Source organism: Neopelma chrysocephalum, unplaced genomic scaffold, assembly GCF_003984885.1.
Source record: "Neopelma chrysocephalum unplaced genomic scaffold, ASM398488v2 Primary Assembly neopelma1_59, whole genome shotgun sequence".
In the NCBI taxonomy this organism is placed as follows: domain Eukaryota; kingdom Metazoa; phylum Chordata; class Aves; order Passeriformes; family Pipridae; genus Neopelma; species Neopelma chrysocephalum.
In genome coordinates, this window is record NW_020897714.1 from 17,725,034 (window position 1) to 17,746,449 (window position 21,416).

The window sequence follows — 21,416 nt, forward strand, 5'->3', positions numbered from 1 at the left end:
AGGAAGTGAAATCAGCCTCTCGGACTATTTGTGAAGTCACCTCCCCAAGATGAAGCAACAAAGACATAAACACAAAGAGACAGAGGACTGCCTGGAAAACCTGACCATATATATCAATGTGGTACTAATTAGTTAATTAACCTATTGCACAATTAAAAAAAATAAATATTCTGAAAGCCTGGGAGAATAAGGAAGCACCAGTTGACAATGTTCTTATCGGAACAAAAAGTGGAACAACATTGGCCTGACAAATTTATCTCTGATCTCTGCTAACAAAGTGAAATAAATACAAAGAGAGAAAAAAAGAAGTCTCCAAAAATCTGGAGAGTAATTAAAGTATGGCAAAAATCAAGCCACTTTCAACAATCCTACATACAAGGAGCTTTTGGCACATGAGCCACACACATGAAGTCAACAGGATAACTCAGGTTTTAAGTTACTTCTAAATCCAAATGGTGGTGTCATTTCCAACACCTTTTTTTTCCCCATTACCAGGAACAATTTTATAAAACAGTGCTCATAATATGAGCTGACAGACTCAGCTGTAAAATTACAACTTGTTCCCAGAAGGCTATATATAATATTATACAGACTAGCAAGTATTTAATCCACTGAGCGAGGATGAGTATGTTTAACAGAGGGCACAATACCTTTGATATTTTAGGGTCTCAAGACACTCCGGAGGGTAAACACAATAAAACAGACCTGCTTGCTGTTCCAGTTAAATACACTTCTCGCTGTTCAAGTTAAATACACTTCCAGGCTTTCCTGGCAATTAATCAATCAGTCAGTCAGTCAATCAGTCAATCAATCAATTGCATTTTATCGTCAACTACAGACAGCTGTTTGAGTGTAACAACCACTACTGCAACCCAGCACCTAGAAGAGTCTTTGGAACAGCTTATTCTGAGTTGGAAGTGTATCAAATGCCTTTGCTGTGAACTTGTTGTGCAGTGAGATGGCTTCTCTAAACAAAAAGTAAGAAAATGAAACCTGTGTTTTTCTAATGTTTGAATATTTTTTTGGCTAGCAGGTGTGTTAGCTTTCAGGTGTCTTCTTACAATTAGGATCTATTTTTCTTGGGTATCACAAGAGGGCTTATTTATGACAGCAGAGTATGTAATTTAGATGGCAAGAAAGCAGAGTGAAGCATCAATCTGCACACTGTAGAAACAAAAAACAACCCGCTTCTCCACTCTGTTAGTGAGTAGAACTGGAAAAGGGCTAGTGAACAACAGGGCAGAGGTCTCAGTCAGATCCCATATAATGAATAGCTACAAGTACTGTGAGCCTGCAACTTGGAAAAAGTGATGACTGAGGACATATATGATATAGGTCTGTAAAATCACGAGTAGCAAGGACACTGTCACCATGTCTGACAGTGTAAGAACTGGGATCACTCAAGGAAATCATCAAGAAAACTATTAAAACAGCCTGACAACAGTTCTTCTTCATACCACGCAATGAACTTGGGGTTTGTTGACTCAGAACAGTGTGGAGGCCAAAAGTAGAAAAGGATTTTTAGAAAGGGACTAAGTGCATTAAGGGCAGGTCCAGAAGGAACTGCCAGTTCAGAAAGTCCATAGAATGCTAGAATGTGTCAGAGAAAGATCTCTGTATACAACCTTTGTATTTTATGCTTCTGTGATCACCTGTTACTGACTATTCTCAGAGACAGAATAGCAGATGACATGGCCTTCGGTCTGATTGCACACAATTCTTCTTACGGATCAAAGCTCTCAATTTTAGCATGATTTAGAGTTTGGAAAGGTTAACTTTAAAGAAAAAAAGGCCATTTGAAAAGCTTGCATGCCTCCTCTGCTTCCTCTTTCAGCTCTCAAAGATGTGCTCCTTAATCATTCGGTTTCCATGAATGGTAAAGTACTGCTAAATTAGGAACAAACAGGATTTTCTAACAGCCACTGTAGTCTGCATTATTGCTCCCAGATTCTGCCCAGTCCCCCTTTTAAGGCACTTTTCCTGACCCAGTCTGAACTGGAGTTTGAACATTCCCCTTTCAATTTCAAAAAATATTCAATTTTTCCTCTTTACTACATTCTTGCTAAATCACTTTGTTCGACTGGTGTATTTATGATATGTAACAGTTCAGATACTAATCTGTTGGCCTCTTGTTAGGTAAACCCTTCCTCCAGAACACTCATTTCTGCATTGGTAATTGACAACAGGAATCTACAGGAAGACTCGTAGTGGACAAAGGATTGCTACACTGTCTATAAACATCCTTATTTCACTCAGAATTTGCCACTTCGATTGGATTTAGCCTTCCAGCCAATCAGATCAATACATTTTTGCAGTGCAGTAGAGTAAACAATGCAATACAGTGATTCCTAGTCTGTAGCTAGACAGACTGAAGTAGCAGCACAAGTAAGTCAGAAAATCTCCTGCATTTATCTGGACACAGAGCGAGCTCTGAGACCAGTCATCACAGTTGTTTTTATATGTAAAATATGTGTGCACACAGACATATGGACTAATACATTCATCACTAACCCTCATTTAAGGGACCGACCATCCAAAGTCTAAGCTTCACCCAGAAATGTGCTTTAACTGGGGGTGCATCCAGGTGCATCCAGGACCATGCAGTGGCTTTACAGACCACTGCGTGAGGATATGGCTGAAGGTTCAAAATCAATGAAGAAGTTACTGTTCCAGCTTGTTCAGTCTTCAGTTCTCTAGGCAATTCTTCCCCATCAAGATAACACACAGGTAGATTGTTTGTTTTTATCGCTCATAGTGGAGTTTGGATTCAGGTTACCTGGAATGAAAAGAAGTTAAAGTAAGGTTAATGTTAAGTAAATAAGATCTGGATAATGTTTGGACTTACAGTTCACTCTCATTATTTACTGTATATCTTATGTTAGACCTACATTACTCATTACTCTGTACTCTCTCGTGGCTTTTTTTCCTACTGCAGTGTAATGAAGAGACATTAAAATAAGAGCAAATGTGGAGTATACTGTGGAGAAAACTACTGGAGAAGTATTTCCAGGTTTTAGCTTGTACCCACATTAGCCTTAGTGGTATTCTCAGGTCCAAGATGGCACTGAAAAACAGTCTGGCCATGCCTTGGGTGGTAGATTTTCCAAAGAGTGAGGTATAGAAAAAAAAACAAAACCAAAAAAACAAGTCAGGTCATCTCATCCATTTGATACCCACGCACATTTTCAGTAGAGTTTTTTTTCACATTTCATTTTAAACACCTCAAGGGCCACTATTTCCACCATTGCTTTTGCAAGACAAATCCCAAGGCCTCAGTTTGTTGCCTCAGTTTTTTATAATCTTTTTTTCAAAGCTTACTCTATGAATTTCTTTTGCTTCCAGTATCTGTACTTTTCAATGCTTGCTCGTCTCTCTGGTCTCCTTCATTACAGCCAGATGTTGGTCTGGATGCCCCAGCATATTTTTTTCAAGCACTGTATGAAAGTGTGTTCAGAGGCTTTTGCAAGTAAGGGAGCTCATCTGTGCTCTGAGCTCAACAAAGCTTACATGACCAGGGCAGTAGGTACTGAGAGGGGCTGCCATATGGCTTGCAATCACTCTGAACAAGGGCAGGCCCCACTCATGTATTTGTACAGAAGGAAGGTGTATGTGCATCTCCCAAGCAGTTGGAGCCAAATGCCATTTCTGAGTGACACTAGGGAGGGAAAACTACCACAGGTCATGGTGACATGCCACTGAGAAGTCTCAGCCTTGCTAAGTTTAGGGAGCATTCAACCCAAACACCACCTCTGAATTGGGCTTCAAGTGAATAATTTTTAATGTCACTCTCTTGCTTGTCAGTATTTGATCAATTTTGTCCTTACCTGTACATGATGGGGAAGAGAAGAGCTCTCTCCTCTCCAACTCCTTCTCTCCACACTCTTCCACACTCCATTTTCTTGATATTCACATGGGAGGTTGCACTGCAACCTGCCCTCACTTCTGTGGCTGCTCTGTATGCTACTGCCTCCTCCCCATATCTCCCCTAGGCATTTCCTTCTACCTGTCCCCACTCTGATGCATTCTGCACGTTACTACTAAGTTTATCATAACTCCTATCTCCTCGCTACCCCTCTTCCCCTCCCTGTCTGTATCACATTCAAGACCCTCGTGTTTAGTTTCAAAGGTGTCTGTGCTCCTCTGCTTAATTTTAACTCCCAACTCCTTTATTTTTCTCACTTTTTACTCGTCTTCTAACTTTTTTCTACAGATCCCACTACAGTTAGAGCAAACACCCTCCTTGTATGTACCAAGGAGGTACACACAACGTTCCCCTCTTTCTATCCCTCCGTGATGTCACGTTGGCTGAAAAACACTGGGGAGAACTATGCAGCTATTTCAGTAGTATTGCAGTACCCAGTGTAAATACAATTTCTTATTGCAAGAAGCACCCAAAAGTGAAACACAAAATCCTGCTATTAAGGATATGTGTTCTGCAACCGTCACTCATGAGGAGTGAAGGCTGATGTATGAAGCAACTCAGAACAGCAGATCCTTCTGAACGAGCCCACTTTGCTTTTTCCAAGGGAGAACACAAAACAAAAAGTCAGTGCCTTCCCAAGGCATACAGCTTTCAAACCGTTGCAATATTTCCCAGAAACTGCACACAGATGTCAGTGTCTTTGCTGATCACAGTCTGCCCAGCACCAGCTTAAAATTAACAGGATTCTGGTCAGGTTCAGAGCTGCTCTTGTGTTCCTGAGCAGGCAAGAGTGAAATTCAAGAGTTCTGTCAATTTGATGATGTGTTTTAAGAAAGCCTTGTAAGACATAGCACAGTCTCCATGCAATGTGCTAGTACAACACCTGAGGGTGTGGATTCAGATACTTAGTTCGGGACATTACTATCTGTAGCCCTTGTATTTTCCAGACTCCTAATTCTGACTTGTAGGTATCCTTTTCTAGCATGTAAATACTGCATCAGATTTTTAGACTCCATCACAGCACACACATTCATCACTTCCCAGTTCAGATTCTCTTTGTCACTATTTGCTCCTACAAGACTGAATCTGACCTTTAGCCTGCTTGAATAATGTCTTTCAACTACTCTGTGAGCTACTGGAGGTGTGGATCTGGTCTCTCTGTGCGTTTGCAAGGTGGGATGCGTCTCTATGGTACTACAGAATTAATAGTGACTTTGGAGGATGTGTGCACAGGAAGGCCCACAGGGCTTAAGTGTGCTGTTTAATCTTTACAAAAGGTAAGGGCAGCTATTTCAAACTGTGAAGCTCTGAATAATTGCATCCTAACCTGCCTGCATACCAAGTACCTTCTCCTTCATTTCCACTTCTTACCTCCCTTCTGTCACCCAGAGTATCACAGCATCAGTTTTTACTAGCCCTGCTCAAAGGCAATTTAAACTTCTAAAACTAAGTCAGCCCTACAGTTACCCAAGAACAAAGTGCCTCCTATCTTTATTTTGAAGCTGGAACTCTATTCCATGCCCATGTTCAGGAATTTTTTTATTAAATCCTAATGACATATGTGCTACTGATCAAGTAACTACAGGATCTTCTGGGTAACAAATTTTTTTTCTGTTCCTCATAAGCCTCCATCTTGCTAATGTGCCCTCTACCATCTCTGTTCATGTGCCACTTTGGGACCATTAGACTAGAGAAGCTTTCTCTCAAGAACAGTGATTCAATTCAAAAGCAACACACAAGCAGTGATCTTCCTCCAGCCTTTTATGACACCATGTGACTGAAGTCTACTTACACCATACTTCAAAAGCTGTGGAGTCTCCTGCTGTCACCATGAACAAGCATTCTCAATTTGCATAAACCAAAAATACTAGCAAGGACTCACTGGAAAGATTTATCAGAAAAAATATGGCGGGGGCAAGGGTGGTGAGCTGGACCTCAGCACCCTCCCTGCACCTGTTCTCAGTCCTTCCTTCCCCTTAATTGAAAGAGGTGGCAGCCCGCAGGAAGTAATGGTGGCAATAAATAAAACCTGAACATAATAGCATGATAGTGTCTTTGTGGAAATGGTCTAGACTGAGCATCAGACTGTCTGGCACAGATACTCTGTGTTAAAAGAAACAGGGACATTCCTGCTGCCCGGACTGTGCAATGCCCTAGAAGGGTGCAGTGCCCCACTGTTCAGCTGGAGACATCAATCTCTTTCATGCCTTAATTTGGGCCTAATTTCATCATGACACTGCAGGAATGGCAGGCTGTGTGCTTTAAAACAGCTGACAGTGAGAAATGCAGGGAATCTCTGATGAAGTGCTGACAAATCAGAGATTGCACAATTCTCTACTTCTGTCACTAGAGGGTAGTGCAAGCCCTCAGGTCCATTCCTCCAAGAGGAAATGCCCATACATCTCCCTATAGGTCTTCACCGATTTTGGTTTTCCTGGCTGTGAGTAATGGGGACCACCAGCACATACTGTCTGTGCTCAAGACTGTCATTGGGACAGAGAACCTCTTCATACCAGGGTTTACTTCTGCCTCCCCAAATGCCAAACACATATTCTAAAATGGGTCTACTATAATCTTAAATAAATTATCTATGCCTTCTTACCATTCCACCCTTGTGTTCATTTGGCATTTTGAAGTCTGCTTCATTCAGCCAGAAATATTTCTAAGAACCTAACCAAGCACTGTTGCTGACCTTCCTCATACCCTGCTTTTCTTTCTGGTCTCAAGAGAAGTCTTGCCATTTCACATCATGGTAAGTTTCAAGGGAATTCAGTCTCTCTATGCCTGCATTTCACAATCATCAGATCACAGAATTGTCTCTGGCCAGACAAGTTGAGGAGAAATTTTCTCCCTGCAAGTAGTTTATTTTCCTGCTGGTGCAGGATGTATCAACACCCAACACAGCTCACTGAGAGGAAGACAACCAGGCTGAATAGTCCAAAGATTTCCTTCAAACTCACAAAATATGTTGGGGAGATAGCTATGAACCCATAAATTGGTAAAAATCTTTATCATTTGTGTCTTCAACTGACTGAAGCCTTGGAAGGACTTAATGAAAATATCAATCATGTGTTAGCAAAGAAAGAAAAGTTGAGATCTAGTGATCTACTCTGTAGCATCTGTTTCCATGACCTTCTCCCCCACTTCAGAAGGTGATAAAGGAGCAAATTAAAAAGATTTTTGCACCCTTTCCTCCACTCCTTTTCCCCTCAGCTCAATATAAACACGTTTTTCTCTCTTCTCCACCAGGAACTTATCACAGTAAATAAACCCAACTCTAATGAGGAAAGAAGGGGTTACACTGAAAATCTGTCTGTGCCCTGCTAGCCACTGCAATAGTGAACGTTCTCTTTGTCCCATACCCACTTGAAGTATGAGAAACATCTACATGAGAAGTACCAACTTTACAATAAGACTGCCATTAAATTGCTTTCAATTTAAATTGCCTGTATCATTTGATACAGCTTCTACTTTTTGATCTTGCTCATTTTGATACAGAGGAAATAACAGGATCCACTCACAAGTGCCTATAGTGAGTATGTTGGTATCAATCAGCCAAACTCATAACAAGGGACACAGAAAGCAGAGTAAGCTGGTAAAAGGTTTTACCTGAGATGCCTCCAGTGCTCCGAACGCTAGCACGGCCAACGCTGAGCCGCTCATATTCCAGTTTCATGTTCCCAAGGTCTTCTCCTGAATGTCCTTCACTGGCAAAAGAATTGGCCTCAATGCTTGAGCCTGGAGACCTTTTGGCCTTGCGACTGAAAAGCCCACTGGCAAACCGTTTTCCTTGCTTTGAATTGGTCTGTGCGTCTTCTTTCTTCACGTCACGAATAGATTCTCTGGATTTGGATTTATTTTTCAGGTCCATGTGGAGCCGGGACAACAGTTTCTGAGGGCTCCGATTCAGCTTGTTCAAGTTCTCCAGAGGGGGATCTATTTCTGGGAAAACTTGCTCCAATGTGACTAAGTCATTCAGAAACTGATTTAACCGCTTCTTTGACTCACTTGTTTCCTCCTTTTCCATGTTTCCCTGATTATCTTGCCTGTGTCGTGAAGCCCAGAGCATCATATCACCACGGGTTGCCCCTGCAACTAAACCATACTTAGGGTTGATGAACTTCCGAGCCACAGTGGAGGAATGAAAGCCTGGCTTCCCAATTCCAAGAAGGAATGGATTAGCAATACCCAGTTCCTTGTATAAATTAACTTCCTCTGAGATGGCATAGAGCTCACGAAACTCAACGTCAAACATTTCTACATGCTGTCCTGTCAAGACTAGCAGGATGTTTCTGTCGATGTGGGATGAAGTCCATGTGAAGCTAAGAGGACGAAACAAAACCAATGTTAGAGTTGTGGGTGCATACTTGACCCAGCCTACCTAACAAAACCTAAGACACTACATGGGAATATGCATCCTTGTGCCATTTGCCCACATCCTTGGCAAGATAGATCACAACAGATACAACATTATTGTCCTTCTTTAGGTATGCAGACCAGATCTGGAAGAAAAGACTGTAAAACTCTGAAGGACAGTTTATGCTTTTAAAAAAGCAACATTGCATCAGGAGCCTCCAGACTGAAAACCTCACTGAAGAGAATTGAGCACAGCGACTGGTGGGGAGTCCCTGCAGACTCCCACCTGATGCAGTGTGGAACTGTCTCTAGCCCACTGAAATGTTCTACCAGCATGGGCATGTTCCACTCAGAAGCAGCTTGGGTTCTATGCCACCTTCTCTGTCATCCCATTCCAGTTTCTACAGATGCCACACAGATTACAGAGGCTGGGATAAGAAAGTGTATGACATGAGAAAAATACTCTCATGCAAAGTCATGAGCCCTTCTTTACATAAATGCCTTAATACCTTAACCAAGTGTGACCCACCTGTATGATCCAGTGGCCACCTTTTCACCATCCACCATTAGGAATCGGGAGGCCAGTGTACCTCTGATCTTCCCTGATGGCATGTAGAACCCAACTCCTGTCACAGAACGTATGCGGATATTCTAACAGGGAGGTGAAAAGAAAAAATGTCACAATAAATAGGGCAGATAATTGCCAGCTCCAAGTCTTAACATGTCACTCACATTATTTCACTACTTCTGGGACTACAGCTTATTTTGTGTAAGCCAACAGAAGGCCTGCAGAAAGGAAAGCATTGTGCCATAAGACCTGCTGTCATCCCCTGTCTATGCAGGTCACTCCCCTCCCTCAGTTTATAGCCCTGACCAACAGGTCAGCCTCTTTGTTACCCAGCCTGCTGTCTTCAGCTATTCATCTGAGCCCACTGGCAAGACAATGCTGTCAAAATCAAGTAATTCTCCATCCCCAGTCCTGTGCTGTAGCTTGGAAGGCCCAGCCCAGTTTAGGGGAATGAAGAGAAAGCTCTTGAGTTACACCTGCACTCTCTGAATGCTGATCCCTATTCCACAGCACTTGTGAGCTCTTCTCCAGATTATGGTAGCAGAACCACAAAGCCAAGGAACTCCATAACACCTGTGCAGCACAAAGGACACAGTTGGTAGGTAATGTATGAGACAGGTCTGCATTAGGTTATTTTTGTGCTTGCGTTCCGATTCCCAACAACACATGGTTTGACAAAACTGACCAAATTAGAAGAATAGACAATTTAATTATTAGAGAGGAGGAAACAATTCAATTGCTCAAAAGATAGATGTTTCCTAACAAAAGGAGAACCTTTATAATTTTGCTAAGAACCCCAAATAGTTATGGTGTCCACCCAGCTCCCCTGTTGTTCAACAGAGGGTGAAAAAAAGAAATTTTTTTGAACAAAAGGAGTAGGATGATTGTCTCTACCAATGTCCTGAATAGGTCAGCAGAAAAGAATTTCTGAAGAAGAGGAAGGAAAAACTTCTCATAAAATGAATGGAAGTAGTTAGAAAAAGAATACCTGTCCCCAAACCTCACATCTCATACCCTTTGGCCAGCAAACCTCCAATTAATAAAATAGACCAGTACCAAACACAGAAAAAACACAAAAGTTAAGGTTACATGATTTTCAACAGTAGATGTGTGCCTACACATACTATAAGGACACAAAAGCACATTGGACTGAGTGTTACTCTGCTCATGGGTCCTAGCTGCGTGAGGCTGAGTTGCCAAACTAACATGAAACATCCTCCCTTCCCCCCACTCCAAACCCAAAAGCATTTATTATAAGTTTGGAGCAAATAATCTCGTCACTCTGATACACAAATCTAGACAATTTTCCTCACTCCACCATCTGTTTCTGTAAGGATTCTTTAACAATGAAAAGTCAAAAGGTACTGGGAACTGGAGTTTTAAATGCAGGGTTGGGAGTCAGTGTAATCACAGATCTGACACTATTCCCTGTGATGTTCTGGGAAAGTCAATTCACCTTTGCCTCATTCTTCCCTCATCTGCAGAGCAGAAGAATCAGGAGAATCTGACTAATGCTAGCACAGCCTCAGATCCCACAAAGAGCTAAGTCCTATTATTGTAAACCTCACTGACAGCTTAAATATTGATAGGCTATAGAAATCAGCATGCAGGAATGAGTGATTATAAGAATGTAGATTTCTTTCAAAAGCCATTTTTTCGAATATAGCTTTTACCTTTTCAATCTGCTCCTATTTCCCCCACTAAAATACAGCAGTTGCAATACAAATTCTGACTAACAGTAACTGATGATACTACTGTTTTGCATTCATCTATTGCTTGATCTGTCTGGAGTCCTGTGTGGGCATTAGCTAATTAATGCTCCCAACACTGCTGAAAGTATTATTACCCTGTTTTAAAGATGAGGAGCCTAAGAGAGAAAAAGATGAAGTGACTTGCCCGAGGCCTACCAGTGAGTCATTTGTGTGGGATGCTGAATGCAGGTTGGGTAGAGCACAAGAGAAAGGGTGCCCTTTCCAGTAGTTAACATTTGCAGTTGACTGGCTGATCACCTGAGATAATTTTTTTTCCTTGCTGATTAATGTTAGATGTGGGATTTGCCAAATCATGGAGTATCAACTGCAAGTGAAAAGAAGGACCTCATTCTTCAAATCAGTCAACAGCTCTGACGTGACATGTACCTTTGTGAATCAAGAATTATAAGCCTGTGTGAGCAGAAAGTTCCTTAGCATCTAACAAGAGTGGATTTTATTGTGTTTGTACATTCTATCACCTTCTTTCAGTGGAAAGAGAGCACACTTGAATTCTGTGGTAACTGAGCTGTACATAACACTTAGAAAGGCACAGAGGGGATAGAACTGAACAGCTGAACACGTAAACCTCCTTGAACGAAGTAGGTACAGGAGTGCATAAATACATCTTGAAATGCAGAAAACAAGCACAAAGTCATATAAACATCAAGTCACTTAACAGGTTATTTGTATAATGCTTTCTGCCTTCAAGCATCTTGGAGCATTTGTAGGCTGCGATATCAAGCTGTGCAGAGGAAGACCGAGCCTGGGTTCATGCACCAAAGGCTGCACAATAATAGAAGAGGAAAGACAAATATAAATGAGATGATATTGCAGGCATTTTTGGGGGCACTAGTGTTACAGTAGTAACAAATATTTTGGGTAGAGGACCAGTTAGCTCACCAGATAGAAGTGACCCCTCCAGATCTCTGTTCTTGCAGAAGTCTGACTAAGGTTTGTTTTGGCTTATGGAAGCTGCAGTCTGCATTAAATTTCCACATTTCCTTTACACACACTTGCATCACTCCTCATCAGAAGCAGTGACTAAGATCTCCCTGGCTCCAACTTAATACGGACTGGTAACAGTCAAGCCTGACTGAGCATCCTAATACAAACAGTGAAGGAATTGGTCTTTCTTGCTTTATTGTGACACACTTTTAAACCTCACCCTGAACTCACAGAAAGCTAAATCAGACACAGTTTAGAAAGTCAGTAATGCTGTGACTGACACTTGGTTGTCACTTGACAGACCTGGGCAGTAGTGCTCACAAACTGGGGTTGAGTAGGGGGGGAGACACAAGAGAGACCCTAAAGGAAGGTGTTGTAAGTGCTTCCACCAGGGAATCCTGTGTGTACCTTCCCTCTTAGAACAACTGCTAAGATATATATATAGAGAGAGATATATAGAGATATATATACACATATATATATATATTGCACAACAGGTGGGGATCTCTATTTCAAGTTAGGATGGATGGCACTAACAACCTCTATAAACTAACAGATGTGAAACAGATTAAGGAGAGGCAACAGACAAAAGCAATAGCTGAGAGATGATAGTGACTCAACAGTCCCTCATATTGTCTGTTTTTCAAAGTGTGGAGATCCCCGTTTTGCTGTCCCTGTGAAATTCAGATCCCTTCAGTCAATAAAATCTCTTGGGGTACCTTGTGTCCTTTGTTTCACCTGAGTGTCCTACTGCTTCACTTGAGCACAGGGCTGAGGGGGAGGCACCAGATGCCCATTATTTCTCCCTTTAAATCCTAGATGGAGGTACCACAGAAGGGGGGAAATGAGAGAGGTGGGATTCCTATGGACAAGACCACAGTAATGGCAGTAAAGGATTTCTTCTTATTTATGGTCTGCAAGAATATAATTTCTAATGATCAGACCTCCAGGTCAGAGAGATGGATGGCAGCAATTCATTTTACATGGGGACACAAAAGCAACCACAATCTGGAAGCACACATCAAGTAGTGCTAGGAAATACTGTGGATTTATTCTGCGTGTTTGCCCTGAACAGTTTTGGAAAAGGCATGCTTATTGACAAAGTAGTGTAACTTGCAAATATTCAAGTAGAACGGGATGGAACGTGGTTAGCTGGGACTTGGCCTACCAAGGTCATTACTGGGTATTATTTATTTGTGTCTTGGCAAAAAGGCGGCCTTGTAAGCTCCCATTTTCAGGAGGTCACAAGCAGACTAGAAGAATTCTGTAACAGATAATTAAAAAACCAACAGCACTGCATCACATCACATTCAGCTTCTCCCTCATCTGAGCCAGGAATCAATGAAGGAAATGAAGTGAAATGAAATTCTGAAAGTTTCTTAGGCAGAAACTTTTCAGACTTCCTGGAGTGAGGGGAGAAACTCCTTACATGTTTGGAAAATGAATGTAAAAAATAACACACAGGTGAACTTCCTGCAAGTAAGTAATCCCCTGGGCTTGTTTGGAACTCTAGGAGAACTCCCTGTCTTTGGGAGTGTCTGTTATTGTGGTCTTGGTTAACAGAAGGATGGGGAGAAAAAGCACTTATCTAAAAACTGGAGAGAGCATTAACCCTTAGGTCAAAAAAAAAAAGGAATTTTCTGGAGAGGCTATGAATTTTGTATCTATGAGAATGCTGATTCACTGTGATCTCCGAAGAACACTCTTGTGTCAAATATAACAGAAGTCTGCAAATCATGTCCTGTAGGCTCAGGAAGCCATATGACTCATACACACAGGACATGCTCTTACTAACAACCCCTGAACGTGCTGATGGTTGAATTTAAATGCATTCCTAGTGAACTCTGGCCTTCAGACAAAAATTGAGGTTTTCTCATTTCATGCCTGGAGTTGGTAAAGAACTTTTACTCTTTGCAGGGTCAGGTACTGTCTTCCTACAGCAGTTTCCCCCCTTGAGACTGTCAGCAGATCATGATACCTTGCCATCTCACAGTAATACAACAGCCAGGAATTTTTTGAAGATGCCCAGCACTTTACACATACAAAGGGCAAAATCCCATGTTAAGAGTATATCTCCCTGTATTAGAACTATTGAAGTATTCACTCTGCATTGGATGAACAGGCAATGGAACCAAAAGAGCAGGAATCACAAAACCATATGAGTATCTGTTAGTGACAGAAGACAGAATAAAAGCGTTGTGACCCTGCAGCCCATGGTACTGTGTCATCTCTCTCCCACTGGGATCAGAACTTGCCTCTAAACCTTAAAGTTATATCCTACATGGCTGCAACTTTCTGAGAAAAAAGCCATCCTCTGTATCTTGCACAAGCATTCCAAAGGAAAGGTGGGAAGGATGGCAGGAAAGAAGAGCATGCAATTCCTTTGCTGGCAAACTGTACTTCACTGGTGAAAAATCTTTTAGAAGGAAGCAAAACAGTAACACAAAAAGACTCTGTAAGGAGATAATGTTTTCCCTGTAGAAGAAACTCACATCAAAGCAGTTGTCAGGAGAAAGACATGTCATAGATAAGAAATGGGTGAATGACAGAGTTTACTGCACTACAGTTCTCATTCTTCCTCAGCAATTCCAACATCCTCAGTGATCAAATGATATGGGACAAAACGATTCTGCCTGAAGAAGACCAGAGGCCCTTTCTTGCTTTAAATCTAGCTCTTCAATATTTGGCATGTTACATCAATGAGGTAGGGCTGGGGGCAGTCTTCAAGGAAGCCTTAACCTTGCTTGAGCTTCCTTGCATATCTAAGCTCTGTTGTCAAGTGAATCACTATATGACGGTTTCTGCTACCCTGACCCAAGCAGCAGCATATAAGATACATCCAAAGCAGCCATGGGTAGGATTCTAAGAAAGCATGTTCCTTGAGAAGCAAATGACGTTTCCCCGTTCCAGGAAGAATCTTCTCAGTCCTTCCATAGTACCATATACAGGAACTAGCTGCATTGGCCTTAACAAGATTAGCAAAACCCTTAGCTATACTGGAAAGAGAATAGAACAATCTTAAGGGGAATTTAAGATACAGTATGAGATAGCTGGGAAAAGAGGGGGAAAGTTGAAGGGCAGCATTCTGTGGGCTGGAGCTCTGCAGAAGAGCGAACAACTAGGTCAAAGGACATTACAAACTTTTTCTCAGCAGACTTTCTTTAGCTCAGCTTGTATTTGTACTTTTTTTAGCTGATGAAATCTAATGCAAAATGTAGCAAGGGCTGCTGTGAGAGAAGGGAACCACAGAGGGACACAGAAGAGTTTTCTCCTGCTTTTGATGGCATCAGTTTCAAACTCTATCTCTTTGGAAAGGATCATAGAAATAGACTGCTGCAGGACCTAGGCACTGCTGTAGCATGTCACTGTGATGATTGGTTTAGGAGTGTAAAGTCTGTGTAGATACCTATGGAGAAAGAGAGAAGAGGAAGAGCAGAAGACAACCACTTACTGTTTAGAGACTGAGAAGGCAGACAAAAAGGAACTCACCTCTCCAATAGCATCACAACTTTTTCTAAAATGCCAGGGCATCTTTTCATTCACTCTATCCAGGAGTTAAAATATGCAGTACTGAAGACATCATTCCTGCACGTGATGACATGATGAGAAAAGTACTGGGAAACAGGTACCAGACCAAATGGAACTACTGCTGAGATTTCTCAATTATGTACCAAAGAGACTCGAGCCTAGGCCACAGAATACTCCTGACACTTGAAACAGGTCTGTTATAATGATGTCTGTGTCTTGCTTTCAAAGACACCAGAGGAAAGAAATTTTCGTCTCCGATTTGGAGAAAGATGAGAAAGCTTGTCGGCTGGATGGCTTTTTTGATGAAACTCAGAGCAGAGTGGTAGTTCACAGTTCATTCAGATTTAAGATGGTTCTCTTAAAATACTGAGAACAGTTGGATCACGAAGAGGGGCGAGTCTGGCATCCCAGAGCTTTTGTCCAACTTAGCAACTTTTTCAGTATTTGGAATAAGCCTGTAGTAGTGACAGTGACTAAAAACACATGGAAAAAAGGAATACAATACTAACTAGAAACACACAAAGGATTTCAGTCTGTATGTAATGGAGTGAGATCCCTCTGAGGAGTGAGATCCCTTCTGCCAGCCAACCTAGATTGACTACACTGCTGTGCTGCATGCACTATATGAAGGCATATTCTGATATGGGGCTGGGCAGCAGCTATGCCCCTCAATCCCTTAGGTTCTCATGCAAAGGAGGGCTACAAGCTCATTCACTCCAAGATGATCACTGCTGGATAGGAAAGTCTTGATTTCACAGAGGATGTGAAATGGGATCCATGCATGGGATCCATGCAGTCATCTCAAAGAGCTACTGCGGGCTGTAGTTTGAATCTTCACACAGAAGACCCACAGGAATTTCCTCCAACAACTTTCTTCCCAAACAGGAATTTTTAGGTCACAAGAGCCAAGAAACTACCTAAATCCCTGTCTTAGGTGAAAGATAAAAAAATCCACATTTTTCCTTTCTCTTTCCTTCCGTATTATCAAGCCACTCTCTTATCCCTCTGTGTTCCATCAAACCCTAAGAGCTGTGATATGACTTAAGGGAGGAACAGATGTGTTTGCCTGTCCAAGTGAGTTCCAAGATTCATTACAGCTGGAAAAGGCCATTGATCTGCAGGAGATAATGCTTCAGTATTGAATATCTTACCCGGATTTGCAAGTCACTGAGGTCAAGACATCTGCACATTTCCAGGAAAAGCTTCACACCCTCCTCATCTAGGATTATATAGACTGGGATCCAGCGCTTATATGCTGCATCAACGATATCGCGGAAGATGTCCCGGTCTGTAAATACATCCATGACAACTGCAATAATCTGGAAACAAGAAGACAGTAGAGAGAAAACTGAATAAAATATTAGGAACTGAAAGGGAGGCCCCATCACACTGGTCCAAAATAAAGGAGAGCACTGATCCCAGATTACAGAGGAGAAGGATATAGGGCAGATGGAAGTACAGGGATGTACATGTCCAAGCACTACCATAATCTTAAAATTTTCTTGCTTGCCGCCTGACACGCTTTGGAAGGAACTTAATAATGAGAGTTCTCCTTCTTCTTGGGGAAAATTACTTATTTCAGCAGCCTGAGGAATGCCAAAGCCAAAAGCCCAGTTTTTCCTTTGTAAGGATCCACTTAAACAAAGGAGAACACTGAAAATAGATTGAAAAAGAAGACTGAAAAAACAACTCCAACATTTAACTTGAAGGTGTGTAATGGCAGAATGAATGTGCAGAGGAATCAGGGCCTGAATCCTCAGCCCCGGTGCATAGTGCAAACAACAAGAATTCTATTTCCCTTTTTTCTCCCAATTCCCTGTGAGAAGTCTGCTCTCAGGGCTGGCTTCCCAAGGAATGATTTATGGAGTTCAAACATAAATACCTCATATTTCTCAGGAAGGGACTGGAGTGTGTTCAAGATTTAGAGGCAAAATGATCATTCCCTCTCTTCACACGCAATGTTTTTTTTGGTATAAAACTCATCCCTCTTTCTGGGCATAGATTTTATGTAAAACAAAAGGGTTTAGCTGATGTGAGAGACAAGCCTGAACATTCATAAGATGAGTAACAACAAAACCAAGAAGGTTATGGGCAACTTTAATGCTGACCTTACATGTTTTGTCTCCCTTTCTGTATCTTTTATACCATTAGAAATACCAATTAATTTTTCTGCCTGAAATAGTTATTCTTCCCAACATCTGAAAGGTTGTGAGTGAAGGAAACTACTGTTTTCCTAGTCCCTCAGTGAAACATCAACTTGCCAGGTCAGAGCTCTCATGCTGACAGTATGCTGGGAATAGAGTTGAGTAAATTTTTATTCCCTAGGTGCTGGGGGTCACAGTAATGAGCCAAGCTGTGCTGGAAACGGCATGTACAGGTGTGAATGGAGCTAAATACTGGATGAAACCGTAGGATTTTCTTCTCTTGATATATGGAAGAGGTACAGCTCAAGTTGCAGGAGCCCCCTAAAGAAAGGGTGAATAATTCTCCACAGAGACTTCTTTTCTTTGAAAAATGTTCTTGAACAAATGGCTTCTGGGCAAGTGATGCCACAGTTAACATCCCCCACTGTGTTTGCTGAGTCTCTGCTTGTATGGCCAACAACAACCAATACATCTGCTCCATCAGGCTCCTTCTGTCAACAGGGCTTAAACAAGCTTTTCTATGTTTAAAAAAAAAAAGAGCTGACATTGTGTTTATGCTCATCATTAACATATAAGTTCGTGATACAGTTGAACTCTGGTGGAGCTACATCATACTAAGTCTCTCAGTAACTTCTACTAGGCAGAGCTGCATGTCCGGTCCTGCCTTGGTTCTCACTTCCCAGCAAGATGCAGGGAATGTTACCAGAACCTCTAAAAATCAAAAAAACAGAGAACTTGTGCCACTTTATTCCTGAACAACCCATATACAGGCAAATTATAATTAAAGGCATGAAGAGTTCATGCATTAACTCAGGCCTGCTATGCTCCCTGTCCCCTCCACACATTGTAGTATGGATGCAGTTATTTAGGAACAAGAATGCCTGATAATATTCATTTGAAGTAAGAACATCTGCATAGGGAATTGATCAAGAATGGATAGCAAAAGTGTGAATTTGTTTTCTTTCCATCCCCTCCATTGAAATTAGTCTAATGGCTGCAGAACCTACCCCACGTGCTGGACAAACCACTCATTGTTACTACTGGCTTTGCAATATGAATGGATGGTTCCTTCCAAGCTGTGGGGCCCTGGGCCAGTTCAGGCTACACTGCAAGACTGTGGACCATGAAAACAGCAGTCCTGTACAAAAACCAGATGAGCTGCCTTGCAGATGGGACTTCCAAGTCAGCAAATGTGTTGTGGGCGATGCCTGTTGTTATGTTCGCTTTCTCAAACCCCTGCCACAGCTGGTGATCTGTCAAGATCACCTAGGAACATTCTCAAGTACAAGTCAGAGCATGAGTGTCTACCCCTGCAAGAGGTTTTCCCCATTTCTCTACCTATCCTACGGATAACAAACTTATCTGTAGGGCCCATAGGTGTGCCTAGCTCTTCACAGGAATTTAAAGATTGGCAAGTTAATGCTTGCCAATCTCATTGCAGCAAGGTATCTTAATTAATGTATGTTTGTAAAACACTGATGATAAGCCACCCACAGACGTGGCACATATTACTAGTATCTGTTTAGACCCCCTTCGAAAAACCAAACCCAACAAACCCCCACTGTCATCTGCTGATTGAAAAGCTGCTACCTGGAGCTGGGTTTTTACCAGGGCCAGCTCAGCTGAACACAATAGGCATAGTTATCTATGAAAAGGACCATTAAACACTCAAATGGCTGTTAAACATGAAACCAGCTTTGGGCTGGGAGGGGCACAGTTTGTCCAGTCACTGAAAAAATAAAAATCTACAAAGGAATTAATTACTTCTAGGTGCCAGGCACAGCTATTGAAAGAAACCCAACTTTCCCAGTTCTTGCATGGTCTGTAGAGGCATTTGTAGCAGTGCAAAGAGGATGTGAAGTTGCACTAAATCGGAGTGTAAGGATTTTACAGCTTCTGGGTCTTCTAAATGACTGACCACACCAGCCACTGAACAGGATTACAGGGTGTGCATGACTTTTTCGAGCCGGGAGCTGAGGGGATCACACACCAGAGCAGTGTCTCTATGGAAAGTCTGCTGTGTTTCCCAGCAGATTTGGTTCTAACAAGTTTGCAAAAGTTGTACATATAGTGTGTGCTGGCAGAGGGGAGCAGGTGGAGGAGGAAATAACTGCTGAATTAGAATGCAGAAAAACCAGAAAGCAGCAAAACTAAGCGCAGAAATGAAGTTTCTTACACTGTTTACCCCTTTCTCCAGGGGGCTTGTCAGCTCTGAAGGGGATCTTTTCCTGGGTGGTCTTCCCTGGAAACTTCACCCACATCCAGGGTGGGTGACAAAAAACCTCGTCAATGCCTTTACCTATTCAATGCTCCTGTTGCATCATGGCTGGCTTGTTTTCTTGCCAGAGGTGTCCTTGTCACTAACAAGTCATTTCCAGACAAAGATAAATAGGAGGAACAGCTGCGTATTGTCTGGACTCTGGCTACTTGCAGTCCAGGCTGGATGGTGTTGAGATCACAACAAATAAACCCGAAAAACACCACCCCATAAACAAACGCGCTGCCCTGTGCTCAAGTAAGGATACCTGCACACACAGGAGGGCTGGCTGTAACAGAATCATGACCTGCCTTCCTCTGAACCTGGGAATGAGACCGGGACAGGACAAAGCAAAACACAGGTAGAGAACCCCAAGTATGTGGGAACGGAGTGCGGTGTGAAGGGGTTTAACCCCATCCCAGGCATCAGCCTTAGCAAAGCGTAACATGACTGGCAACAAGCCGCAGGGAAAGCCCTGCCTGGTGGATGCCGACCAACTGGATGGCCAACATGCTCCTCCTTTGGAGCGAGAGCCGTGGCGGTCTCTCTCCTGCCTTCCACCCACATCCCGAGCCAGGCCCTCCGCCCGCCTGCCCCCGGCCCAGGCGTGAAGGCGGGCAGGGGTGGCCCGTCGAGGCCGGGCCGTACCTTCTGCGCCTGCTGGATCATTTCCCGCACCACCTCCTTCAGGTGCGGCGCGCTCTCCTCCTTGCGGGGGTGCGTGAAGAGAGACACCCGGCTGATACCCCGGTAGAAGGTCTTGTCGGTCCAGCCCAAGTCCAACGGGGGCACCTCTGTGTCCGAGCACTCGGGCCAGTAGGCCAGCGAGAGGGTCTCGCCGCCGGGACCCCGCGCCACCTTGCCGCCCTCCCGGGGGTCGTCGTACCCCCGCCATCCGCCCCGCAGGTCCTGCAGCTCCCTGCTGGAGAGGAAGTCGCGGAGCTGCTCCTTCCTCAGCGCCTCCCGATACGCCGCCTCGCCGCGGGTCACCAGCGCCTCCAGGGCTCGGCGCTGCTCCTCGCTGTAGTAGAAGCGGGCCTGGGCCTCCGTCACCTTCTCGTTGACGTGTAGCTCGTCCAGCAGGAGCACCTGGGACTCCGCCATGCCGCCGGCACCCCCAGCGCAGCGCCGGCAGGCCGGGAGGGAGGCAAAGAGGCTGCGGCAGGAGGGAGAGGCAGGGCCGGGACCGCCTCACCTGGCCTGCCCGAGCCCGCCCCGACGGGTGGGGCGGCCGCTCCCCCGGGCCCTGGGGACACGGCTGTCCCCACCGTCCTGCCCCTCTCCCACACCCCGGCGTAGCCCCGGCCTCTGGGGACGGGGAGCACAAGATGGGGAGAGAACCGTTTCTGGGAAAAGAAGAACAACTTGACCTAAGGGATGCAGAATGCAATGAAGGGGAACAATGGGATAAAGGGAAGAGACTGGTTATGTGTCAGCCCACACCAGCTTTGGAGGGATGTGGGTTAGAAACCTTTAACTAACTTGAGAAATTGTGTCCTATGAGTTAACTTAGTGCATTAAAATGGGAAAACCACACCTCCAAGGGAAGACCTTCACCCACTGAACACGTGAATTCAAAATGCCCTGTACCTTTAAACGGAGGGGAGGGAAAGTGAAGGCAATAGCAGCTTAGACAGGTAGTGATGTAGATTCATTATGCAAATGTTACCTGAATAAAATTGTATAAATATGCTCGTATATGTATACATATGTATACATTGTATATGTGTGTATAAATACGCTAGCTAGCTTTGTAGATTTACCACTTAGCACCCATCTCTGCTCAGACATGAAATAAAAGCAAGTATCACTGTTCTGTGTGTGGATCGGCTTCCACACTGGGTGAAAGAACACAGATTTAGGACAACACACCAGCATGGCCAGCACCGGCATCTCCAACTGCAGTGCTTGGAGGAGAACCAGACCTGGGCCATGGGTGTATTTT

General features: G+C 43.4%; 1 protein-coding gene across 1 annotated transcript; it reads right to left on the reverse strand.

Moving 5' to 3' along the window:
* Positions 1-1,796: 1,796 nt before the first annotated feature.
* On the reverse strand, positions 1,797-20,575 carry FAM83F (family with sequence similarity 83 member F). The gene is made up of 5 exons (XM_027680346.1): positions 20,120-20,575; positions 16,222-16,389; positions 8,808-8,929; positions 7,532-8,244; positions 1,797-2,776 (listed from the first exon to the last, which is right to left on the reverse strand). The coding sequence occupies exons 1-5, from the start codon at positions 20,573-20,575 to the stop codon at positions 2,712-2,714; spliced, it is 1,524 nt and encodes a 507-aa protein (XP_027536147.1). The 3' UTR covers positions 1,797-2,711.
* Positions 20,576-21,416: the final 841 nt, after the last annotated feature.

Coding starts and splice junctions, on each gene's coding strand:
- FAM83F (XM_027680346.1), bottom strand. CDS start 20,575: ATGGCGGAGTCCCAGGTGCTCCTGCTGGACGAGCTACACGTCAACGAG. Junction 8,930..16,221: donor TCAGTGACTTGCAAATCCGG/GTAAGATATTCA, acceptor CCTCCCTGTTAG/AATATCCGCATACGTTCTGT. Junction 8,245..8,807: donor GTGGCCACTGGATCATACAG/GTGGGTCACACT, acceptor TCGTCCTCTTAG/CTTCACATGGACTTCATCCC.